At 45.4% G+C, this 27472-nt stretch overlaps 1 protein-coding gene across 1 annotated transcript in view; it reads right to left on the bottom strand.

Moving 5' to 3' along the window:
* LOC121004849 (murinoglobulin-2-like) overlaps window positions 1-27472 on the bottom strand; it is a 136706-nt gene that overhangs the window by 56665 nt on the left and 52569 nt on the right. The window contains exons 13-17 of the mRNA XM_040437240.1: window positions 25245-25317; window positions 14344-14489; window positions 13081-13236; window positions 12592-12738; window positions 4516-4627 (exon numbers count right to left, since the gene is read on the bottom strand). Coding sequence (XP_040293174.1) covers window positions 4516-4627; window positions 12592-12738; window positions 13081-13236; window positions 14344-14489; window positions 25245-25317 — 634 coding nt within the window. The remainder of the gene's footprint in view (window positions 1-4515; window positions 4628-12591; window positions 12739-13080; window positions 13237-14343; window positions 14490-25244; window positions 25318-27472) is intronic.

The raw sequence follows: 27472 nt of genomic DNA, 5'->3' as shown, positions 1-27472 counted from the left end.
TACCCTGCAGGGCTGCGTACGGCAATACTGCTTAGCCGGACTGCCTGTCCCTTTCTCTCCTTGCTGTGTTATTCTAATTCTCGAAGGAGCCACCAGGAAGCAAAATTATAGGTGGGGAGTGATATCCTACCCAAATCTTGTTTTGAATTTAATTTGGCATTCTGTGGTTTAGATTAAATTGTCGGAATCTGAGTCTAGGGTTTAAATTAATTTTGGAGTCTTAGTCTGGGATCTTTATTCATTTTGGGTTGTTTCATTCTGGGTCTGAATAAATTGGCTGAAAATTGGGTTTCAATTAATGTTTGGGGTTTGAGTCTAGGATCTGAATTAATTTTGGGGGTCTGAGACTTGGGCCTGCAACAAATATATTCTTGGATCCAGGGGTGGACTGGCCATAGACCCTACAGGGAAACTTCCCGGTGGGCCGATTCCCAGGGGGCTGCCCAAGTTCTCCTCATAGTCACCAGCTGGGTACATAATCTGATGTTCTCAGCATTAATCATTGCTAGTAGCATCAGGTAGTTTGGCACCTGGCTGGCAGCTGCTGGTGCCCTTCTGAACTCAACTGTATCACCATCCTCAGAACAGTGATACAGTTGAATACTGTGGCAGGAGTGGCAGTATTTTGTGCTGCACTATGATATTTGGCTCTGGTGGGGTGGTATTTTGTGCTGCACTACAGTACTGCTGACCCCACCTACTTCTGTTGTCTCTGCCTACTTGTGTTACCATGACTCCTGTCAATCTGGACCTACCTACATGGGGCCACTTTTAGTTTTTTTTCTTTGGCCACTTTAAGTTCGCAGTCCACCCCTGCTGGGATCTGAATTAAACTGTTTGCCCACGTCTCGGTCTGAGTTAAAGGGGTTGTCTCAACTTAGCAGTTCAGGCCTGCTGCTGTTCCCCAGCCCTGTACTATCTGCTGCCTAGGGGGCCAGTGACTCCTAGTTTGATTGATGGCACTGGCAAACCTGAAGAATTTTCATTAGCAGCCTCCAAAGTACACACCGTTATCTCTTTATTTGCATAGAAATAACTGTGTTTTGAGGGAGCGCACTGTCTGACTGCTGATAATGGGGTGATAGCTGCCATCGCTCTGCCTTGCTGTGTAATAAATTTCCAGGGCTAATGCTCACGCCCTGGAAGTTTATTACATGTCATCAATCACATGATGACAGCTGGCAGTAGTGATGTGTTTTACAGATTCCGGACTATTGAGTGAGGCTGGACCTGTAATACTTTCTGTCTGTGAGTAGATAAGAGCTGTGGGGGAATTAGTTGTGTAGAAAACTCCAGGGATACTGTGCATGCCCTGAAGCAGTTCTTTTTTGGGAGGGTACTATCTCTCCTTGGGGGAGAGAGCGCGTAAGGAGACTTATAGCCCATAGATGTGTAACACCCCAGAGTTGTGTTACTACACGCCTCTACCCGGCTACTATCTCCTAAGAGCCTTTATACTGTCATCTGATGTGATTTTGCTTATGTCCTCCACAAATGTGCATATAAATCAATGTTAAATGCAATTGTTCATGTAATTTGCCTGGCTCCCAGTAGATGGCAGCAATACATTGGCAGGTACAAGTTTAGTGCTTAGTATATCTAAGCTGGAATGGATTATTCCAGTTTAGCTCCCCCTGTGTGTGAAGAAGTGGGCTGGCCCCACATCCTGCAGCATGGCTGAAGAAGGAAGTTAGAGGCAGTGTAGCCTCCCCCCTGCTAGGGGAAGGCTGTGTGATAGTGTCCAGGAGAACCCCTGCATAGGGAAGACAGCAAGGACCTAGTCTCGGCTGAGACTTGGCCATATACCCAGTCTGAGCACCTTCAGCTCAGATGGATGAGAAAAGCAGAAACTGCAGAAAAAATCCAGAGTTCCAGGAAGAAAGCATCCCCTGAGAATCCATCTGTGAGATAAGTCCAGAGTCCTAGGAGAAGCCAATTCCTCCTCAGCTAGTCTGTCCCCACACAGCAGAAGGTACCAAATTAGAGCAGAAGCTAACTCTGCCACAATTATAGAGCTACCAAGCAGACATTTTATCCTGCAAGCTCCACATTTAAAGCAGAAGCATTCATTCCTGCCAATGATTGCCAAAACCTGCTGGGACCAAGAGACCAAAGCTGTATACTGCTTGGATGCAAGTTATTTCAAGTCAAGAAATGTTTGAACTTCATCTAAAGGTCTGGACATCATTTCTTCTGCAAAATTCCTCTATTACTCCTACTATCACTACACTCAAATTTATTGCAAGTGAGTCAGGAGTCCGGCCGTACCCAGGTAGGAGACACCGTGACACAACTACCACCAAACTATAGAGACATTATAGGCCATTACACCACTCTGACATTCCTAATCTGGGACGAATACCAGTGGTGATGTGAGTTGGCCAGGACAAGAGTTGGTGTGCATATGCGCACTCCCCCTATCCCGGCCATTATGGAGGACGGAACTATGTCTTGCAGTGAGCAAGTGTGGCCACCGCAGCTACAGTAGATTGCGGCAGTGGCCGTAAACCCTGACAACGATCAATGAATAAAGGGGTTGAAGAATTGAGAAAATAGCCAAATAGAGGAAATTTGGCTAAATGATATATATTAGGAAGTGGCTTTTATTGACAAGTTGGGCATTCTGGGAGCCATTTTATGAGGTGAGACAACCCCTTTAAATTTAGGGACCTGAGTCTGGGGTTTCAGTTAATTTTGAGAGGTCTCAATATGGAAACGGTATTAAATTTGGCAATGTTAGTTGTGAGGGTCTAAATCTGGGGTTTGAATTAGTTTTGCTGGATTCAGCGTGGTCTGAATTCATTTTGGAGCTCTGAGTCTAGGATCTTTATGAATTTTAGTCTGGATCTGGGTTATAAGTAATATGTGGGGTCTCTGAATTAATTTTGGATGACTGAGTCTAGGGTCTGTATCAATTTTGGGGAGCTGAATATGGGTCTGAATTAAACTGTAGATCTGACTGGGTGACTAAGCAATTTTGGTGGTCTAAGTCTGGCCTTTGAATTAATTTAGAAGGTCTGGTCCAGGGTTTTAAATGAATTCGGGGTTTAAAGTCTAGGGTCTGAATTGATTTGGAGGCTTAAAGGGAATCTGTCACTGGGAACTTGGACTATTGTCTGCAGTAATAAATTAGCAGTATTGCAGTAAGTCCAGTTTGCTTTTTTTTATTTCCCTACTTCCCCCTGTTTTGCTGTTGTCAGGGTTTAAAGCTGTACTGAAATACATTGTCAGGACTCTTGTGCATGTGCACAGGAGTCTTCTCCATTATGTTGGCATGGCACAGTTCAAACTGTATTTTTAGTGCAGCTTTGAGTGCTGACAGTGGAGGAATGAGGGGAAGTAGGACAATTAAAAATGTGGACTTTGATTCCTTATGTGCAATACCAGTTATGTATTACTGCAGATATTAGTCCAGAATCATAATGACAGATTAATTTTAAAGGGCAACTGTCAGCAGATTTGTACTTATGAAGCTGACTGACCTGTTACATGTGTGCTTGGCAGCTGAAGGCATCTGTGTTGGTTCCATGTTCATATGTGCCCGTATTGATGAGAAAAATTATGTTTTATTATATGCAAATGAGCCTCTAGAAGCAATGGGGGTGTTGCTGTTTCTCCTAGAGGCTCTGCTATCTCTGAAACAGCCATGCCCACTGCAATTTGATTGACAAGGCCAGGCATGAGATCGTCTACACCAGGGATGCCCAACATGCAGCCCTCCAGCTATTGAAAAACTACAACTCCCAGCATACCTGGACAGCCTACAGCTATTAGGGCATGCTGGGAGTTGTAATTTTGCAGCTGAAGGGACGCAGGTTGAGCATCCCTGGTCTACACTGTCTGGCCCTATCAATAAAAGAGCAGGAGCATTGTCAGTTGCAGGAGGAGCAGAGCCTGATACAGTGAAATAGCTTCACCCTGCCTCCCTGCATTGCCAGTATCTTCTGGCGGTTGGCTCAGCGAGCTGGGAATACAGGAGAAGAATATATTTCATTTATAGTTATGACTGTATTGTCCCCACTACTATATGAGGGAGCAATGAAGGTAGATGCTCAGCAACTTCCAGCCCAGCCCGTCTTCCTAGTGCAGCACTATGCTGATAGGAACGCTCTCTGAAAAGATCCAAGTGATGTACTATAAAAAAAACTAGTTCCCTAAATAAAACATATAATAAAAATGTTCCCTATCTCTGTCCCTACACATTTACAAAAAAAAAAAAATGACTTTAAGAGGTCAGGCACATGACCATTGCCGTTTTTGCGGTCCGCAAATTGCAAATCAGCAAAAAACGGAAACCGTCTGTGTGTATTCCATAACTTGCGGAATGGAATGGCCGGCAAGAATAGGACATGTGCTATATTTTTGTTGTGAAGTGAAGTGAATGGATCAGCATCTGACCCGCACAAAATGAGTCTCGGATGCGGACCAAATACATTCATGAGCCCATAAATGTCATTTTCTCATTGTTAATATCCTTAATATCAGTGTAATTACACTGATTAGTTGTGTACATACCTTTATCACCAGGTTTTTTCAGTTTGGTTCCACTGCGAGCAACAAACGGATTTTCTATACAAATCGGTGGACTTTTGAACTTAGCGTTTGTAAACGTTTTTAGGCCGCTATGCTAGAAAAGAAAAAAAGAAAAGTATTGTAATGCTAGGTTATTTGTATAGAAGCACTTCCATACACATACTGTACATTGTATGGCCCATTTAAGATACACCAAATGTGTCAAATATCACAAGATGTTTCATAAACAGAGCACACATTTCGGCAAAAAAAAACTTACTTTTAAGATTTCTCTTTTGATAAATTCCCCCAAGTATTCTTTAACATATATACTGTAACTATAATGTTCTCAAGTAGAACTAGTATTCAAAGACCATGGTTGCATAATGTCTAAATACTGCCATGCACTATTTTAATAATCTTATCATATATTGGCCTTAGATCAGTTCCATATAATGTCTAAATACAACTGCTTTACAGATATTATTAAAATGACTGGTGGTCCATTGGTTAAACATAATTTACCCTGTTGCTTAGGGTATTTGGTTTACAAACTGGATTCCAAAAAAGTTGGGACACTATACAAATCGTGAATAAAAACTGAATGCAATGATGTGGAGGTGCCAACTTCTAATATTTTATTCAGAATAGAACATAAATCACGGAACAAAAGTTTAAACTGAGAAAATGTACCATTTTAAGGGAAAAATATGTTGAATCAGAATTTCATGGTGTCAACAAATCCCAAAAAAGTTTGGACAAGGCCATTTTCACCACTGTGTGGCATCTCCCCTTCTTCTTACAACACTCAACAGACGTCTGGGGACCGAGGAGACCAGTTTCTCAAGTTTAGAAATAGGAATGCTCTCCCATTCTTGTCTAATACATGCCTCTAACTGTTCAATCGTCTTGGGCCTTCTTTGTTGCACCTTCCTCTTTATGATGTGCCAAATATTCTCTATAGGTGAAAGATCTGGACTGCAGACTGGCCATTTCAGTACCCGGATCCTTCTCCTACGCAGCCATGATGTTGTGATTGATGCAGAATGTGGTCTGGCATTATCTTGTTGAAAAATGCAGGGTCTTCCCTGAAAGAGATGACGTCTGGATGGGAGCATATGTTGTTCTAGAACCTGAATATATTTTTCTGCATTGATGGTGCCTTTCCAGACATGCAAGCTGCCCATGCCACACGCACTCATGCAACCCCATACCATCAGAGATGCAGTCTTCTGAACTGAGCGTTGATAACAACTTGGGTTGTCCTTGTCCTCTTTGGTCCGGATGACATGGCGTCCCAGATTTCCAAAAAGAACTTTGAATCGTGACTCGTCTGACCACAGAACAGTCTTCCATTTTGCCACACTCCATTTTAAATGATCCCTGGCCCAGTGAAAACGCCTGAGCTTGTGGATCTTGCTTAGAAATGGCTTCTTCTTTGCACTGTAGAGTTTCAGCTGGCAACGGCGGGTGGCACGGTGGATTGTGTTCACTGACAATGGTTTCTGGAAGTATTCCTGAGCCCATTCTGTGATTTCCTTTACAGTAGCATTCCTGTTTGTGGTGCAGTGTCGTTTAAGGGCCCGGAGATCACGGGCATCCAGTATGGTTTTACGGCCTTGACCCTTACGCACAGAGATTGTTCCAGATTCTCAGAATCTTCGGATGATGTTATGCACAGTTGATGATGATAGATGCAAAGTCTTTGCAATTTTTCGCTGGGTAACACCTTTCTGATATTGCTCCACTATCTTTCTGCGCAACATTGTGGGAATTGGTGATCCTCTACCCATCTTGGCTTCTGAGAGACACTGCCACTCTGAGAAGCTCTTTTTATACCCAATCATGTTGCCAATTGACCTAATTAGTGTTAATTGGTCTTCCAGCTCTTCATTATGCTCAAATTTACTTTTTCCAGCCTCTTATTGCTACTTGTCCCAACTTTTTTGGGATTTGTTGACACCGTGAAAATTGGAATCAACGTATTTTTCCTTTAAAATGATACATTTACTCGGATTAAACGTTTGATCTGTCATCTATGTTCTATTACAAATAAAATATTGACATTTGCCATCTCCACATCATTGCATTCAGTTTTTATTCACAATTTGTTAAGTGTCCCAACTTTTTTGGAATCCGGTTTGTAGAATTTTTGAGGTTAGTGCCTGATGTTGAATATTTTAGTACAGTGCCTCACAAACTCTGACTCGAGTTTCACTGCTGAGTTGTTGATGAGGCTTAGCTGGGGGCACAATTTTGGCACGAGTGATCACAGACCGCTCTGTAGCTGTCTTACAACATGATGACTGACTCTCATTTGTGCTTATTTTAATGCTATACTTGGTTCAGGAAACAAAATATAAACTGAATAGGGCTGCGGAAGTGAATGAGTCAGTATCATATGGTCATATACATAAGCCCTTACACAAATTTGAATTAATGCCCCTGGTATTTGGATGGGAAGTAGTTAACAAGGGCTGTTTCACACCACGTTTTTTTTTTTTTTTCAGTATCAGTTAAACTTATCACATTTTTACTCCAAAAAAAAAAAAAAAGATCGATTTAAGGCTAGGTTCACATTTCCATTCAGCATTCTGAAACACATTCACACAATGGTCCAATGCTGTTTTTTTACTATCCCTGTCAGTTCTAAAAACATAAGTGGAGCACTACTAGGTGTGCATGACCACTTCTTCATTCAAATTGGAGTATAGGGCCCCCATTCTTGTGACTTGTTGGAATCCCAGCAGTTGAAATCCCAGTGGTCATGTATTTATCACTGATCATGTGCATTGGATTGGTGGATAGATGACAAATACTGTTCATGGATCAATCGCTTCAATGTTTCATTGATATCTGCATTGGATGCTCCATCAAATATTATTATATTTGAACAGGAAGAACAGTGTAAAGTGCAAAACTATTTTTCTTACCAAAATGACAGACACCCCAATGGAATCCCAATGCACCTATTATAAGCCCACAGAGTTTTTGAGTGCTGTTAGTATCTCTTTTGTGACTGATTCAGGACTGCATTGTGGTATTCATTTATAATATAAAACCCTACACAGAAGTCAACAGAATTAACACTAGAGAAGATCGAGCTACTGCAAATTTGATTTAGCTGGATCTGCAGGTCCCAGGTCTCCCCGTGTCAGTTCAGGCAGGATTCAAGTACAGTACAGCAGACTAGGAGACTGAAGCAAAAAACGGCTTTATTAAGGAGCAAAATGAAACTGCCGGAAAACCTGAATAACAATACAGTACCACCGCACCAGAGGCACAATGGGTCAATGACAGGAATGGCATGAACAGGTGAACATAAATCATCAACAATGGTGCAGGAATTTTGCATAGACACAGAATGAGCTAAACAGCAAACAGACAGCTTATAAGCTACTCTCAACACTTATTTCCTATCTAGCCCTGCTACCAAGGGGACGCTTTTACAGCGCACTAACTAAGTCCCTGACTCTATAACCTATCACAGCTTGGCACCGGTGCCACTCACAGATTCTCCTTGATCCAATAAGATGCAGTCTGGCTCCAGGTCCGGTCGCTTGCTTGTCTGTCTTCTATCTCTGGTTACAGCAGATGCAGATCTTTACCTAGTTTCAGCTCTGGCAGGAAGGATCCGGCTTGTACTGGTCTCTGACACATGGTCCCACTCCTCTGGATCACACTGTGCAGTCTCTTTCTCTGGGTCACAGCTGAAGCACTTCAGTTAAGAGTCTATCTTGGACTGTCTCAAACATAGCCAGCTTCTCAGGACTCCATGAGTCAGGCTCCGTGCCCCATCACTAGCCTTTACTTGGCTCCTAACATGGCAGCCATCCTCACAGCTACCAGGGCACACACACGCCTCCAGCCAGGACTCAAACCCCGGGAACTTCTGGCTCCTCCTACCTCTTGTGCATCTCAGAAAAAGTTCAGCTTCCTCTACTCAGAGCCACAGCGACCTCTAGTGGCTGAAATAAGTCATCACAGTCTATGTAACACCATATTGTAGATATCTGTGCAAAGAACAGTATTCTAGGGGCTGACCCTTACATGCCCCCCCCCCACTTTAAAGGTGGCCGTCCTCCGCCTCGCTATATAGTCCATGGGAAACAAAGGGGTTAATGGAACATATAAACGGCAGTACAACATTGTCCACAATACCTACAGGCAGACCAAATGAACTCGTCAGCAGCGTACCTGTTTGGTGGAACCCCTGCAGTAGACCTACTGGATTTCCGGAGGTCTTGACTATCTGCTAGGACCCGACTTTCTCCACTGGCAGCTGTTAACCTGGGTTCTTCCTGTACAGCAGGAGATCCGGATGTGGTCGCGGGTTCTTCGGACCGGCATGGCCGTAGCATATTCCTATGTAAAGTCCGTGAAGCAAATGCCTAATTTTCAACCTGCACTTTGTGAGCCGGACCATTGGGATACACTCTCTTGCTCACTTTGTATGGCCGTACCTCCCAACACTCGCTCAACTGGCCTCTGGGACGTTTCTCTCGCGGCATTACCACAGATTGATGTGCTGGGACTCTCTTCCGGGTCTCACAAAATCGGATCCGCCGTTGAAATGCTATCTGGGTAGGTTTGTGCGGAGTGGCTTGCTTCCAATAATCCAGCAGTTCTGGGTGTCCAGACGAATCACTCCAACACTCTCTTGCGAAATGTCCTATATTTCCACACCGCCAACACTGTACCCTTCGACAGCCCCCTCCTCGCCTGCGTGCGGGAGGTATCCCTAGAACTTGGTGAGAAGGCAACTTCAGGTGAGGACGTTCTGGTGTAGGAACCCGCAGGGCTACCTGATAGGCTTGTTGTCGGGCCGGACAGGCCGCCTCTGGGAGATAGCACGACTCCATCCGTTTTTCCAGGTGCGTCAACTTTTCGTGGATAGCAGGGCGCTCTGTAAGTCTTGTACCACTCTGACTAACCCCGAGGGGTGTGACGGTCTGGTTCTGTATCACTCCGGACGCATAACTTTCCTCTTTACTCCGTGCCACAGCCTCTGCCAATATTTGTCGGAAGGTTAGGGCAGGGTCCACCCTGACTTGTTCTCGCAGGGCCTGTCTCAGAGGAGTGCTGTAGAGTCCCAGAATGAATTGTTCCCGCAGTATCCGGTCTAAGGGCCCCAGGCCGGTTACTCCGTCTGCCTCTTTTTTCTATACCTCGGCCAAAATTCCCTGTAACGCCATCGCATATTGTGAGACCCCTTCCTCTTCTCGCTAAATCTGGTAAAAGAATGTTGCCCGGAGGTGCCCCGCACTAGTTGTTTCACCGTATATTTCTTCTACAAATTGCACGATCTCTTCCAACGTCCTACGGGTGGCTTCTGGTTGTAGGAAAACAGTCTCCGGGCCTCACCCTCTAAGGTGGCTAAAGCGATTTCCACCTGGAGTTTTGGGCCGACATTGTAAATCCTAGCAGCTCTACATAACCTTCCCACCCAGTCCGACAGTGACATATTCTGGCCATCAAATTTGGGTAGCAAGTTAAACAACATGCCCATAGGGAGGGCCCTTGCAGGGGTTCCACCATTACCTGAGGTGCTCACATTAGCATTATGCACATTGCCTTCAGCCGCCTCCATCTCTGTGACTGTACCCTGCTCGCAGCGCCACTTGTAGTGGTCAGAGAAGGAAGAGACCGCAAGGCAGGATTCAAGTACAGTACAGCAGACAAGGAGACTGAAGCAAAAACCGGCTTTATTAAGGAGCAAAATGAAACTGCCGGAAAACCTTAATAACAGTACAGTACCACCACACCAGATGCGCAATTGCAGTAAGCCGGATTGGAATAATGCACTCTGACGCTATAACATGCAATGACTGGGTCAGGTGTAAATGGTAGTTAAAAGTTTTTGTTCGTGACGCCAATTGCAGCGTGCGCAGGGTACAGTCTCAGGCCCCTTTAAGGTGTCGTAACTCACGTACCAGGTTAGAATGCCAGAGTGGGGTAATGTCTCTGTGTAGTAGTAGGTATAGTGTCAACGGTGTCTCCTACCTGGGTACGGCTGGACTCCTGGATCCTGGCTCACTTGCAATAAAATGAGTGTTGCTAGTAGGAGTAATTGAGGGCTTTAGTAGCAATAATTGAGATCCAGACTTGGAATATAATTCAAACTGGTCTTTACTGGATGCAGCAGTAATCCATGTGAGATACAGCAATAGTCTTGGGTCCCAGCAGGTATTGGCAATGTATGGCAGGAATCTATCTTCTGCTTCTATCATGTGCCTGGAGCTCTCTTGCAGGATAGGTCGTCTGCTTATGGCTCTGAAATGTGGCAGGAATCACTAGGAATCTACTGCACTATCTTCTGCTGTATTGGTGCTTTCTAGCTGAGGAGGAATTTGGCTTCTTCTGGCTGGTCTCTGGACTGTACTCACAGTTGTGCTCACAGGGTATGGTTCTTCCTGGAGTTCTGGAGATGGCTGCTTGCTTGTCACCAGCTGAGGCTGAAGGCTCAGACTGGGAATGATGATCTTTGGTCTCAGCCGAGACACGATCCTGGGTTGGGATCCCTAGAACTGGGAGCTCCTACCAGCACAGCCTTCCCCTAGCCGGGGTGGCTGGCACACTAACTCTAACTTCCTTTCCTCCCCATGAGGCAGGATGTGGGCACATTCCACACCTCCTCACAGAGGGGGGGAGCTAAACTGGAATGTACTATTCCAGTCTAGATATGCTAAACTGTTACTAAGGCCCTGCTGACACATTGCTGCCACCTGCTGGTGAACATGAAAATTACAGCAAATTACATTTACAAGGCTTTCAATGCACATTAGTGAGGATGTGATGTTAAATTACTCAGGATGACAATGCATATACACTTAACAGGTTGTAGCGGGGTGAAAGAGTTTCGTAACATAACTCTGGGATGTTACACAATGGGTCAATGACAGGAATGGCATGAACAGGTGAACATAAATCATCAACAATGGTACAGGAATTTTGCATAGACACAGAATGAGCTAAACAGCAAACAGACAGCTTACAAACTACTCTCAACACTTATTTCCTATCTAGCCCTGCTACCAAGGGGACGCTTCGACAGCGCACTAAGTCCCTGACTCTATAACCTATCACAACTTGGCACCGGTGCCACTCAGAGTTCTGCAGATTCTCCTTGATCCAATAAGATGCAGTCTGGCTCCAGGTCTGGTTGCTTGCTTTCTGTCTTTCTCTCTCTAGTTATAGCAGATCTTCACCTAGTTTCAGCTCTGGCAGGAAGGATCCGGCTTGTACTGGTTCTCTGACACACGGTCCCACTTCTCTGGAACACACTGTGCAGTCTCTTTCTCTGGGTCACAGCTGCAGCAGTTAAGAGTCTATCTTGGCCTGTCTCCAACACAGCCAGCTTCTCAGGACTCCAGTAGTCAGGCTCCGTGTCCCATCACTACCCTTTACTTGGCTCCTAACATGGCAGCCATCCTCACAGCTACCAAGGCACACACACGCCTCCAGCCAGGACTCAAACCCCGGGAACTTCTGGCTCCTCCTTCCTCTTGCGCATCTTAGAAAAAGTTCAGCTTCCTCTACTCTCTAGTGGCTGAAATAAGTCATCACAGTCTATGTAACATCATATTGTAGATATCTGTGCAAAGAACAGTATTCTAGGGGCTGACCCTTGCAGCTGCATAAGTGATACGTCAGTGCTGTGGCCAATGATTGGCTGGAGCAGTCACATGATTCATGTCAAATCGGATGTTGACACAGGGAGACCTGCGGACCTGGAGTAAGGGAGCCAGAACCCATTAATGGGGATCAGGTAAGTATGACCACCATAGCAGGTTCGACCAAACTGTGGGGTCTGATTTCTCTGATTTAAATTGCATTTGCAATAGATTCAGATTTAGTTGGAAGCTGAATTTTTAGGAAATTTATGACAAATTCGATTTGCTTAGAATTCACTCGCTCATGTCTACTTAAAATTGAAATTGCAAATATGTTTTTAGAACATCTGCCTTGGAGAAAGCATTTAAATAGCCCATGCACTTTAAATTAACTATACAATGCTAGATTTACAGTACAAATGTAGTCATTAAAATCTAATGTTCTATTAGATACACTTTGCCTTACCGTAAATAGTGAGTATGGATCCAATTGGAAACCCATCATAAACAATTCATCAAGAGCGGTCTCATTCTCTGGGCATTGGTTGCTTACAGGATCCTCTGCTAGGTTTCTTACTGAGTACACAATATAGCCTAAGTCTGAAAATGTGATCTGCAAGCAAGACCAGAATGACAACTGGTTTGGGTTGTGTAATTTCACACATGATAAACATTTCCTCAGTACAATTGTTACAATGGCATATAGCTGCAAAATAAATTATGGAACCTCCATTGCCAATTAAGTCTATTAGAAAAAATTTACAAGCTTTCAACAAAAAAATCTGCCTTTTTTTATTTTATGTGTTTCTAGCCATGATACACCTGGACATTGGGATTTGCTGACCCCCTTTTTCTTTGCTACATATAATACTTAATCACCTCTGTTATAACTGTGATTATTTTGCTCCAAGAAGTTCTTGTGAACATTATAATATACAAATGAAGTAAAACTTACAAAATCTGATAGCAGTGACCTGTCATCATGAGGCTTCTGAAGTAAATAGCCTTTATCCACAGAACGTATAGAGCAGTAGGCTCCAGCGTTGGCTGAGACTTCCAGATTTACACTTGCACCAGGACGGACCTGTTCTTCGGAGAACTTAAGTTGTACCTGTATGATAGAGGACAAAAGTGCATCATACTATAAGTACATTTACACTATAAGTCAGGCGTATTCCCCCAAGTAGACTTTACCTGCCATACAGTGACAAATGTCAGCCACTGGACAAACACAATCTTAAAAATAGTATACAGTGTGGTATATTTTCTGGTGATGCACTGTATAGGAAAGCAGAGTTTGATGCATACCAATTCATTGGAGGCCAAAAGGACATTTTTTTAGCCTTCACCAAGTGATTTGGGGACTTATGGATACATTTAGAATATCATTTAAAGGGTTTTTCCAGGAGTAAAATATTGATGACTTGATCCTCATTTTTTGAATTTTATTGTACTGTGCTTTTTGTAATGTAGATATCTGAAGTAGCATAGCCGAATGTTGCATATAAATTATTTCACAGGGGACATTAGTAGAGATAAGAGAATTTCTTGAAAATTCGATTCACCGTCATTGTACCCCTCAGATGCCGCGTTCATACATGATCGCGGCATCTGAGTGTAAAATTAAGAATAAAAAAAATGTATTTTAACTTACCGCATCCATTTGCTAGCGACGGGCCGGCCGCCGACATCTTGCTTTAAGATCTCGGCCGAAATCCCGTGCGGAGCGAGATTACGTCATTACGCCGGCTGGCGTGGTGACGTAATCTCACGCCGCACGGGATTTCGGCCGAGATTTTCAAGCAAGATGGAAGCTGTCGGCCCGTCGCGAGCAAATGGAGGGGGTAAGTTTGATTTTTTTTGTTTTTTTATACTATTTCAGGTTAAATCTATTCACTGACAAGAAGCACGAGGAAATTCGGCTTCGAGGCGAATCTAATTTATCCTGAAATTCGGATCGAATTCCATTCGATTCGCTCATCTCTAGACATTACACTTATAAACATAATCCAGAGTAGTAATGAATATCCTGGAATAAATAGATATGTTATAAATAGATTATGTTCAACCAGTGGGATTGCATTTCTATTCACTTCGAAGGACATGAACTTGACTGGAATCCTTTGCAAAATATGGGTCGTTGTTTTTTTCTTTGCATGTTTCAATAATTCTAATTTTGCCATGTTTAGTTTAAAAATCTACATTGACCTTTCCATACCTTTTCATTTGCACATAATGGAATACTGTACTTTTCAAAGTTTGCAATCATTTCTCCATTTGGCAGCACTGAGAAAACTAGTTGAAAGAACATTGGAAACAGATCTGCGTCGACATGAAAGCTTACAGGAAATGAACCCTGTAGAGCTGCAAGCAAAAAGAAAATAACATATATCATAGATAATTTTATACTACATCAAGGGATGATACTTTATACCTGCAGATATAGGAGCGTAATGTATTCACTACATAGTAACACATACTGTAGTAATGTTGTTTGTAAGGCTGAAAAAAGACATCCATACAGTTCAGCCTGTTATCCTGCAAATTTATCTAGAGGAAGGGAATAAAACCCAATGAGGTAAAAGCCAATTTTCCTATTTTAGGGGGAAAAAATTCCTTCCTGACTCCAATTAGGCAATCAGAATAACTCCCTGGATCCAGGGTCAGAGTGGCCTAGTGATGGATAATAGTGTCAGGTATGCTGTGGATATTACCCTAAGCCTCTTGTGTAAGGATGCCTCGGCACCTCATTGTTACCATTAGTCCACTTCCTCCTGAACAGACAATTAGAAGTGTTGATCGAGCACCAAAGTGATAGGGTGTTTGGGTGCTTGGGTCGAACACCTCGGGATGCTCGGGTGCTCTACCAAGCACCCGAGCACAATGGAAATCAATGGGAGAACCCGAGCATTAAACAGGCACCCCCTGCTCTGAAGAGGGGTGGGTGTCTGGTTCATAAGAAAAGGTCAGAAACACCACCGAAATGGTTCGGGAACAGCATGGGGAGGATGCTTGGATGCATCTTGGACTCCCAGGTCGCTGCTGGGAACGATGTTGTCCGAGTAGTACGCCACTTTTACAAACTGACAATAATACGCACAAAACCGAAGATAAAATCGATTTTAGACGGAGGAAAAATTGTTAGGAAACATTCTTTCCTATATATTTACTTGTATATAAAGAGCAAGTGCTGCCAAAAATTACAAGGAAGAGGCACTCCGATACAACCTGTATATCACATAATTGAGGGCCTCATTCACATTGTGGTACAATTGTTCAGGTACTGGGACTCCTACACTCATAAAGCCTATGCACGAAGTGAAAGGTCCTCCAAAAATTACAAGGAACCGGCACTACAATACACCCTATATTACACATAAAGGAGGGCATCATACACCATTGAAAAATTATGATTGATGGCCTGCTGATGACCCTCTAAAACATTACAGGCGAGGGCCTGCTGCTGAGCTGACCATCTAAAACATTAGGGGTGAGGGTCTGCTGCAGAGCTGACTCTCTAAAACATTAGGGGCGAGTGTCTGCTGCTGATCTGAGCATCGAAAAAATTATGGGCGAGTGCCTGCTGCTGAGCTGACCATTGAAAAAATTATGGGTGAGGGTCTGCTGGTGAGCTGACCCTAAAAAACATTATATACGAGGGCCTGCAGGTGAGGTGACCCTCTAAAAGATTGTAGGTGAGGGCCTGCAGGTGAGCTGACCCTCTAAAACATTATGGTTGAGGGCCTGCTGGTGAGCTGACCCTGTAAAACATTATGGTTGAGGGCCTGCTCGTGAGCTGACCCTCCAAAACATTACAGGCGAGGGCCTGCTGTCACGGATGTTGTAGGGGAGAACACCAAAGGGCAACAAGAAGGAAGGGAAAATACACTAGGCCTCACCGCTAGGGAAGGAAAAGCGTCACCACCTATAAAACCCTGCTCCTGGCCCTAACTCCTATCGGTTACAGGAACACAGGAACCTAGAAAACCCTGGTGGCCCTCAGTTGCCCTAATAGTAATGACTGGGCAGAGACAACCCGCTCCTTCCCTGGTTAAGGAACCAGCGTCTTGCTGAGGCCTAGTAAACAACAAAGGTGGGGGGGAATACAAAACACAACAAGTGGAACACTTAACTTCTGAGGCTGATGGATGATGGACGAACAGGACTTCACCACGAACCACACTCCAGCTCTTCCAAAAACCAAATGAAGCTATCCAGAGCAAGGAGTGATGGGTAAAGTCAGAATAAATAGGGGGAGGTGAAGGTCACATGATCCACACCTGAACAGGGGGTGTGGACATACCAGCAACACACAGACAAAGTGAAACCAAAAGAGGCTGTCAGATAACTAATGTGCAGATATTCTTTCAGACCTTCTCAAACCTGTCACCGGCGTGACACCTGCAGGTGAGCTGGCCCTATAAAACATTATGGTTGAGGGCCTGCTGGTGAGCTGACCCTCTAAAACATTACATGCAAGGGCCTGCAGGTGAGCTGGCCCTCTAAAAGACTGTAGGTGAGGGCCTGCTGGTGAGCTGACCCTGTAAAACATTATGGTTGAGAGCCTGCTGGTGAGCTGACCCTGTAAAACATTATATGCGAGGGCCTGCTGGTGAGCTGACCCTCCAAAACATTACATGTGAGGGCCTGCAGGTAAGCTGGCCCTCTAAAAGATTGTAGGTGAGGGCCTCTGGTGAGCAGACTCTCTAAAACATTATATGCAAGGGCCTGCAGGTGAGCTGACCCTCTAAAAGATTGTAGGTGAGGGCCTGCTGGTGAGCTGACCCTGTAAAACATTATGGTTGAGGGCCTGCTGGTGAGCTGACCCTCCAAAACATTACATGCAAAGGCCTGCAGGTGAACTGACCCTCTAAAAGATTGTACAGGTGAGGTGTAGGTGAGGGCCTGCTGGTGAGCTGACCCTGTAAAACATTATGGTTGAGGGCCTGCTCGTGAGCTGACCCTCCAAAACATTACAGGCGAGGGCCTGCTGTCACGGATGTTGTAGGGGAGAACACCAAAGGGCAACAAGAAGGAAGGGAAAATACACTAGGCCTCACCGCTAGGGAAGGAAAAGCGTCACCACCTATAAAACCCTGCTCCTGGCCCTAACTCCTATCGGTTACAGGAACACAGGAACCTAGAAAACCCTGGTGGCCCTCAGTTGCCCTAATAGTAATGACTGGGCAGAGACAACCCGCTCCTTCCCTGGTTAAGGAACCAGCGTCTTGCTGAGGCCTAGTAAACAACAAAGGTGGGGGGGAATACAAAACACAACAAGTGGAACACTTAACTTCTGAGGCTGATGGATGATGGACGAACAGGACTTCACCACGAACCACACTCCAGCTCTTCCAAAAACCAAATGAAGCTATCCAGAGCAAGGAGTGATGGGTAAAGTCAGAATAAATAGGGGGAGGTGAAGGTCACATGATCCACACCTGAACAGGGGGTGTGGACATACCAGCAACACACAGACAAAGTGAAACCAAAAGAGGCTGTCAGATAACTAATGTGCAGATATTCTTTCAGACCTTCTCAAACCTGTCACCGGCGTGACACCTGCAGGTGAGCTGGCCCTATAAAACATTATGGTTGAGGGCCTGCTGGTGAGCTGACCCTCTAAAACATTACATGCAAGGGCCTGCAGGTGAGCTGGCCCTCTAAAAGACTGTAGGTGAGGGCCTGCTGGTGAGCTGACCCTGTAAAACATTATGGTTGAGAGCCTGCTGGTGAGCTGACCCTGTAAAACATTATATGCGAGGGCCTGCTGGTGAGCTGACCCTCCAAAACATTACATGTGAGGGCCTGCAGGTAAGCTGGCCCTCTAAAAGATTGTAGGTGAGGGCCTCTGGTGAGCAGACTCTCTAAAACATTATATGCAAGGGCCTGCAGGTGAGCTGACCCTCTAAAAGATTGTAGGTGAGGGCCTGCTGGTGAGCTGACCCTGTAAAACATTATGGTTGAGGGCCTGCTGGTGAGCTGACCCTCCAAAACATTACATGCAAAGGCCTGCAGGTGAACTGACCCTCTAAAAGATTGTACAGGTGAGGTGTAGGTGAGGGCCTGCTGGTGAGCTGACCCTGTAAAACATTATGGTTGAGGGCCTGCTCGTGAGCTGACCCTCCAAAACATTACAGGCGAGGGCCTGCTGTCACGGATGTTGTAGGGGAGAACACCAAAGGGCAACAAGAAGGAAGGGAAAATACACTAGGCCTCACCGCTAGGGAAGGAAAAGCGTCACCACCTATAAAACCCTGCTCCTGGCCCTAACTCCTATCGGTTACAGGAACACAGGAACCTAGAAAACCCTGGTGGCCCTCAGTTGCCCTAATAGTAATGACTGGGCAGAGACAACCCGCTCCTTCCCTGGTTAAGGAACCAGCGTCTTGCTGAGGCCTAGTAAACAACAAAGGTGGGGGGGAATACAAAACACAACAAGTGGAACACTTAACTTCTGAGGCTGATGGATGATGGACGAACAGGACTTCACCACGAACCACACTCCAGCTCTTCCAAAAACCAAATGAAGCTATCCAGAGCAAGGAGTGATGGGTAAAGTCAGAATAAATAGGGGGAGGTGAAGGTCACATGATCCACACCTGAACAGGGGGTGTGGACATACCAGCAACACACAGACAAAGTGAAACCAAAAGAGGCTGTCAGATAACTAATGTGCAGATATTCTTTCAGACCTTCTCAAACCTGTCACCGGCGTGACACCTGCAGGTGAGCTGGCCCTATAAAACATTATGGTTGAGGGCCTGCTGGTGAGCTGACCCTCTAAAACATTACATGCAAGGGCCTGCAGGTGAGCTGGCCCTCTAAAAGACTGTAGGTGAGGGCCTGCTGGTGAGCTGACCCTGTAAAACATTATGGTTGAGAGCCTGCTGGTGAGCTGACCCTGTAAAACATTATATGCGAGGGCCTGCTGGTGAGCTGACCCTCCAAAACATTACATGTGAGGGCCTGCAGGTAAGCTGGCCCTCTAAAAGATTGTAGGTGAGGGCCTCTGGTGAGCAGACTCTCTAAAACATTATATGCAAGGGCCTGCAGGTGAGCTGACCCTCTAAAAGATTGTAGGTGAGGGCCTGCTGGTGAGCTGACCCTGTAAAACATTATGGTTGAGGGCCTGCTGGTGAGCTGACCCTCCAAAACATTACATGCAAAGGCCTGCAGGTGAACTGACCCTCTAAAAGATTGTACAGGTGAGGTGTAGGTGAGGGCCTGCTGGTGAGCTAACCCTGTAAAACATTAGGAGCGAGTGCAGACTAATAAGCATGTTGATATGATGGAAGAGGAGGGAGGACGAGAAAAGGAAGATTGAACTATATACCCTTTTTTTTGGTGGAAGGGGTGCATGGGAATACAGTGTATTCAGTACATTATAAAAAACACATTTAAAGTTCCTTTATGTTCAGCCGCTTTCTTCTGGTGGAGTAGAGAAGTCAGTGGCAATCCAGGCCTTGTTCATTTTGATAAGAGCAAACCTGTCAGCATTTTCAGTTGAGAGGCGGATGCGCTTATCAGTTATTATGCCTCCAGCAGCACTAAATACCCGCTCAGACAAAACGCTGGGGGCAGGGCAGGCCAGCACCTCCAAGTCGTAGAGCGCCAGTTCTTGCCACGTGTCCAGCTTGGACACCCAGTAGTTGTAAGGCACAGAGGCATCATTGTGGATACTGACACGGTCTGCTACGTACTACTTCACCATCTTCCAAAATGTTTCCCTCCTTGTGACACTAGGCCGCACATCACGGTGAGGGTGCTGGCAGGGTGTCATGAAACTGTGCCAGGCTTTGGAGAGTGTTGCCCTGCCAGTGTTGTCAGCTGGAAATTTTTGGAGCAATTTTTCCACAATGACCTTCTGGTATTGCACCATTTTGCTCATCCTCTCCACCACAGGAATGAGAGATTAGAAGTTCTCTTTGTAGTGGTGGTCGAGAAGCGTGAACAACCAGTAATCGTGTTGTCCAAAATGAATAAAACGCATTGGTCACGGGAAAGGCAGCCTAACAAAATCAGCCATGTGTGCCAGAGTCCAAACAGGCAAGACTTCGCTGTTATCATCAGGAGGATGACTCTCTATCTCCTCATCCTCTTCCTCCTCTTCGGACCATCCACCCTGAACAGATTGAATGAAGCTTTCATGGGTACTACCCTCTGTAGCGGAGGCAACAGTCTCCTGCTCCTCCTCGTCATCATCATCCAATTTGCGCTGAGAAGACGAACCCTGTGTAATGTCTTCCCCCATTTTCACCTCTTCCACATGCAAAGCGTCGGCCTTAATTGTGAGCAGCGAGCGTTTAAGTAGACACAGAAGTGGGATGGTGACGCTGATAATAGCGTTATTGCCGCTCACCGTCTGTGTTGATTCCTCAAAGTTTCTTAAAACCTCACAGAGGTCAGACATCCATGCCCACTCCTCGCTTGTGAATAGCAGAAGCTGACTGGAAAGGCGACGACCATATTGCAGCTGGTATTCCACTACTGCCCTCTGCTGCTCACAAAGCCTGGCCAACATGTGGAAAGTGGAGTTCCAACACGTGCTCATGTCGCACAACAGTCGGTGAGTTGGCAATTGTAAGCACTGCTGCAGCGTTGATAGACTGGCGGAAGCTGTCGATGACTTGCGGTGATGGACACACACGCGGTGCACCTTCACCAGTAGCTCAGGCAAATTGGGGTAGGTTTTGAGAAACCGCTGAACCACTAAGTTGAAGACATGGGCTAGGCATGTGATGTGTGTGAGCTTGCCGAGCTCCAAAGCCGCCAACAAGTTACGGCTATTATTAGACACAAACATGCCTGGTTCTAGGTTGAGTGGTGAGAGCCACAGCTCAGTCTGGTCTCTTATCCCCTGCCACAGCTCTGCTGCGGTGTGCTGTTTGTCACCTAAGCAGATCAGCTTAAGCACAGCCTGTTGATGCTTCCCCACTGCAGTGCTACACTGCTTCCAGCTACCGACTGATGCCTGACTGGTGCTGCAAGAGGATAATTCTGAGGTGGAGGTGGAGGAGGAGGCGGAGTAGGAGAAGTGGGGGTTGGAGCCACTAACGTAGATGGTGGCGGAAACCCTGATGGAAGTAGGGCCCGCAATCCTTGGCGTGGGTAGGATCTGTGCCATCCGAGGGTACGACTCGCTTCCGGCTTCCACAACGTTCATCCAGTGTGCCGTCAGGGAAATATAGCGTTCCTGGCCGAAAGCACTTGTCCATGTGTCAGTGGTTAAGTGGACCTTCCCAATAACTGCATTGGTCAGGGCACGGGTGATGTTACGGGACACATGCTGGTGTAAGGCGGGCACGGCACACCGCGAAAAATAGTGGCAGCTGGGGACTGCGTAACAAGGGACGGTCGCCGACATCAGGCTGCAGAAGGCCTCAGTGTCCACAAGCCTAGATGGCAACATTTCCAGGGCCAGTAATTTGGATAGTTGCACATTTAGTGCTTTGGCCTGTGGGTGGGTGGCTGGGTATTTGCGCTTGCGTTCAAATGCCTGGGGTAAGGATATTTGGACGCTGCGCTGGGACAGGGAAGTGGATGTGGTCGCTGATGGTGCTTGCGAAGGTCCAGGTGCAGGGCGGGAGGCATCCTCGCCTGCGCCTTCGACAGGCGATTGGCCAGCACGTACCACAGGGGAAGAGGAGGCAGTGGTGTGACTCGCAGACACTGATTGTGGACCCAAGTGTTCGTCCCACTTATTACGGTGCTTGGATGCTGGTGGTGGTGGTGAGGTTGCTAGTGTTCACGCCCCGGCTCATTTTAGTGTGGCACAAACTACTATTCTTTTGTCGTCCGCACTTTCCTCAAAAAAGCGCCATTCTGCGGAACACCTACCCCTTGGCAAGGGAGATTTCCGCATGGGTGTGCTCCGGGGAACAGTTGCGGGCCTGTTTGGAGTGGCCCGCCTTCTCCCTTTTGCCATCCCACTGCCTCTTCCAGCCTGTTGCGGTGCTGCGGGCCCCTCCCCCTCTGTACTGCTGTCCTCACTCGGCTTTCCACCTTCCCAGGTTGGGTCAGTGACCTCATCATCCACCACCTCCTCTTCCACTTCCTCACTCTGCTTATCCTCCTGACTTGTTGACCTAACAACAACCGCAGTTATTGACAACTGTCTCTCATCCTCATCATCAACCTCTTGAGACAATAATTGCAGTTGACTTATTGGCAACTGTGTCTCATCATCATCATCCACCTCGTGAAACACTAATTGCCGTTCCCCACCACCATCTTCTTGTGACTGTGGATGCTCAAGAGTTTGGGAATCAGGGCACAAGATCTCATGTTCCCTTTCAAGCAGGCTTATCGAGAGGCCCAAATGAAGGAATAGCGCTGAAAATAGCTCCTCGGAATATCTGAATGTGGGATCACTTGTTTTGCAAGACTCTCCATGGTGGGAGGAAGGAGGATCAGGGTGAGGATTGTGTTGACCAGACTCTTGGCTAATGAGACTGGACTCGGTGGAAGACAGGGTGGTGCTTAACCGACTGGAAGCATTATCTGATGCAATCCAACCGACCCCCTGGTCGCACTGGTCTGACTTCGAGAGCATTGTCCAGTGCCGCCCTACAAACTTGGACATGAAGCTAGGTGTCGTGGATGATTGTTTTTCTTGTGCTCTGGCAGCAGGCACAGTTTCAACCCGCCCAGGGCCACGGCCTCTGCTTGCACCATCAGCATCACAGCCACTTCCCTGTCCCTTACTGCTCGCCTTCTTCATTTTAAATGTTATATATGCTTGAAAGTATGTCACACGTACAGTAGTGTACGATTTGTAAGTGTATGCACAAAAAAATTAAACAAGGTATTTGGGATGTGGAAATGTCACCCAGGAGATATACCGCAGATAATGTCGCTGATGTCAGAAGCGGCTAATATAAAATTACAGGGAATGTCACAGGTATTTTGGATGTGGAAACGTTACACAGGAGATGTACCCCAGGTAATGTCACTGTCCGCAGCGGACACCGTCTACGGAAAAAATACACTGGATGTCACTGATAGTTTTGGGATGCGCACACACGTTACACAGGAGATGTAGCGCAGATAATGTCGCTATCTGCAGCAGCCTAACTATTGCTGATGTCAGCAGCGGCTATTATAAAATTACAGGGAATGTCACAGGTATTTTGGATGTGGACACGTCACACAGGAGATATACCGCAGATAATGGCGCTGATGTCAGCAGCGGCTAATATAAAATTACAGGGAATGTAACAGATATTTTGTATGTGGAAACGTTACACAGGAGATGTACCCCAGGTAATGTCACTGTCCGCAGCGGTCACCGTCTACGGAAAAAGTACACTGGATGTCACTGATATTTTTGGATGTGCACACGTTACACAGGAGATGTAGCGCAGATAATGTCGCTGTCTAACTATTGAACACTATTTAGCGCAGGATGCGCGAAAAATAGATATTGCTGCCACACACAACAGTCCTTAAAAGGACTTTTGGGTCTGTAAAGTTTTAGCAATTTAGCGCAGGTTGCGCTAAAAATATATATTGCTGCTGCCACACACAACAATAGTCCTTAAAAGGACTTTTGGGTCAGTAAAGTTTTAGCAATTTAGCGCAGGTTGCGCTAAAAATATATATTGCTGCTGCCACACACAACAATAGTCCTTAAAAGGACTTTTGGGTCTCTGGCAAGTTTTTCTAATGAAGAAAAGAAAATTTCAATCCCTACACTATCTTTCCCTTCTTCAGCACAGCTCTCCCTGACTAACACTGAGCCAAACACGTCATCGCGTGCTATATAGTACCCGATGACGCGTTCTATATATATATACACTCACCTAAAGAATTATTAGGAAAACCATACTAATACGGTGTTGGGCCCCCTTTTGCCTTCAGAACTGCCTAATTCTACATGGCATTGATTCCACAAGGTGCTGATAGCATTCTTTAGAAATGTTGGCCCATATTGATAGGATAGCATCTTGCAGTTGATGGAGATTTGAGGGATGTACATCCAGGGCACGAAGCTCCCGTTCCACCACATCCCAAAGATGCTCTATTGGGTTGAGATCTGGTGACTGTGGGGGCCATTTTAGTACAGTGAACTCATTGTCATGTTCAAGAAACCAATTTGAAATGATTCGAGCTTTGTGACATGGTGCATTATCCTGCTGGAAGTAGCCATCAGAGGATGGGTACATGGTGGTCATGAAGGGATGGACATGGTCATAAACAATGCTTAGGTAGCCCGTGGCATTTAAACGATGCCCAATTGGCACTAAGGGGCCTAAAGTGTGCCCAGAAAACATCCCCCACACCATTACACCACCACCACCAGCCTGCACAGTGGTAACAAGGCATGATGGATACATGTTCTCATTCTGTTTACGCCAAATTTGGACTCTACCATTTGAATGTCTCAACAGAAATCGAGACTCATCAGACCAAGCAACATTTTTCCAGTCTTCAACGGTCCAATTTTGGTGAGCTCGTGCAAATTGTAGCCTCTTTTTCCTATTTGTAGTGGAGATGAGTGGTACCCGATGGGGTCTTCTGCTGTTGTAGCCCATCCGCCTCAAGGTTGTGCGTGTTGTGGCTTCACAAATGCTTTGCTGCATACCTCGGTTGTAACGAGTGGTTATTTCAGTCAACGTTGCTCTTCTATCAGCTTGAATTAGTCGGCCCATTCTCCTCTGACCTCTAGCATCCACAAGGCATTTTTGCCCACAGGACTGCCGCATACTGGATGTTTTTCCCTTTTCACACCATTCTTTGTAAACCCTAGAAATGGTTGTGCGTGTAAATCCCAGTAACTGAGCAGATTGTGAAATACTCAGACCGGCCCGTCTGGCACCAACAATCAAAATTGCTTAAATCACCTTTCTTTCCCATTCTGACATTCAGTTTGGCGTTCAGGAGATTGTCTTGACCAGGACCACACCCCTAAATGCATTGAAGCAACTGCCATGTGATTGGTTGACTAGATAATTGCATTAATGAGAAATAGAACAGGTGTTCCTAATAATTCTTTAGGTGAGTGTATATACTTACAGAATACCGCTGTATAGTATATTCAAAGAGTTCCCGGACTATTTTCTGAACTTAAAGGTGAACCACAATGTGTCTATTCTTATTTCTATAAATGTTACTTACTTGGATTATTTGCTTGGTCTTTAATGTCTATTTTATGTTCCTTGTATGATAAAATTCCATTTTTAGAATGTAGCTGGAAAAACATGAAAAGTAGCTTTTACACTGTATATTTGAGAATTGTTAATAATTTGCAATGTATACATACATGCAGGCAAAAACTTTGGCTCTTTTATTTTCTAAACAGAACCAAAGCCAAGTTTGTGAGGAAAGTAAAAAAAATAAGTTTTCATAAATGAAATAACTCTTGATAAACACGGTCCATCTTAGATTATCATTGCCTGTATATAGTAGTCAGCAAATGTAGAGTCTAATATCTTAGAAATATGACTCCATAGAAGGGATAGTGTAAGAACATGGCGACTGTCATCCAGTACCACTGGTTTATTTCATCATGATCAAAAAAAGACAACTTAACAATAAATTCTATTCATCCATACTCGCCAGGCTCATCTTTCTGTCCAACTGCTATACAGTTGCCCTGGGCCAGTATAAATTAAGTTTAAACTAATCATTCTCACCTACAAGGCTTCCACACTTCTGCGCCTCCCTATATCTCCTTCCTCAACTCTGTCTACCACCCTACCAATATTCTAGATGCTGCCAATGATCTAAGGCTAGCATTGTCCATAATCACAACCTCCCATCTCCCAGACTTCTTATCAGCTGCTCCAGTTCTCTGAAATGTGCTGCCCCAGAATCCGAAATCAGGTTCATTCCCAATATCCGCTAGCGTCCTTACCCACCTATAAAAACCGCTGGAGGCTGATATACGAGCGATCCGTGTAACCGGAAGTGACGCTTGCGTTCCACCGTACCGGAAGTAAGGTTACGGCGTGCATTCCACGGACCGGAAGGGTCTGTGGAGCGTGCATTTTTAAAGAGCAAATTTCCCCTTTCATGCCACTGCCACATCGAGTCCCTGGGAGGAGGCAGTCACGACAGGAGCTGGGAATGACCAGTAAGTTTACCTGAATGTCCCTGCATGTGGAAGCGAACATTTTGCCCTCTTAGTGAAGGGCTTTTGTGTACTTTTGCATTTGGGACCTATCTTTATTATATTATTATCCCAATAGGAGCTAGTGAGGTCTCCAGTTTGCATCCTATAAGGTCTGTCTTATTATCATACTTGTGACGTCCGCATCATCCTTTCAGGACGACAGTTGGTATAATGTACCAGATGGTGAATTTATCTATCCAGTTCGCATCCTATAAGGTCTGTCTTATTATCATTTATTGTGACGTCCGCAGTATCTTTTCAGGACGACAGTTGGTATAATGGTATAATGTACCTTATGGTGAATTTATCCATGTAGACACTGTAATAAGTGCTATTGTTTGTATCATTGGAACCGAGACCCCCTGAGAAGCCCTTGAGTGGGCGAAATGCGTTGGAGTATTGTGTTGTGGGGTACTTTGCAACGACCATCTTTGCTGTGGCAGTATAATTTTTTTAAATGTTAAATGTTCACTCTTCACTTCACTGTTAGGGTGTTATAGGGAAAGTAGGGAAAGCACGAGGACAGGAAAACCCCACCATCAGGGGTGATCCCTGGGCAAAGGCTAGAGGAGGACTGTATTAGGGAAAGACTCCCCATATATAAGGATACTAGCCGACGACCTTACATCCCAAATATTTGTGTATTGTATGTATGTCGCAAATGTGGTGGATGCTAAATGTGTAGTAATAAGTAGCTGGCCTGAGGTCTGCACTTCTGCATGGTATCAGCCACCAATATGGGGCATATATTTTAAAGATAAATAATAAAAGGTATATTTTAAAAGGGTCTTAGTTTGATAAGAGAGAATATCATTCCCAATATCCACATTTTCAGGTGTGCTCTAACAGACATTTTTTTTTTATAGGCTATCACATACCCTAATTCAACTCGTCTTTGTTCACCCTTTCCATATTGTCCCTCAGAAGCCAATCCCTTTATCCAATAGTAATCCCCACACTTCATGTGCTCAAACTCACTTCAAAACTTTACATGCAGAGATACTGTCTGGGTGAGTGGCACATTCAGTTTATGTGCACCTAAAAGATGGCTGGACCATGGAACAAAACAAGCATTCTCACCTAATGTGTCACCCCCTATTTCAGCACATTCTTGCATGCAGGGTTCTCACTCTTAAGGCTGTTTTATATGGCCCGATAGAGCAGGTGATTGTCGGGAAGGAAGTGCTCCTTCCCCTACAGTACCACCACCTGCACATCAGAGGTGGTGAAG

This window comes from Bufo bufo, chromosome 6 (genome assembly GCF_905171765.1).
Source record: "Bufo bufo chromosome 6, aBufBuf1.1, whole genome shotgun sequence".
Classification (NCBI taxonomy): domain Eukaryota; kingdom Metazoa; phylum Chordata; class Amphibia; order Anura; family Bufonidae; genus Bufo; species Bufo bufo.
Note: the sequence above shows the minus strand (reverse complement) of the source record. Positions and strands in the feature narration are given on the sequence as shown.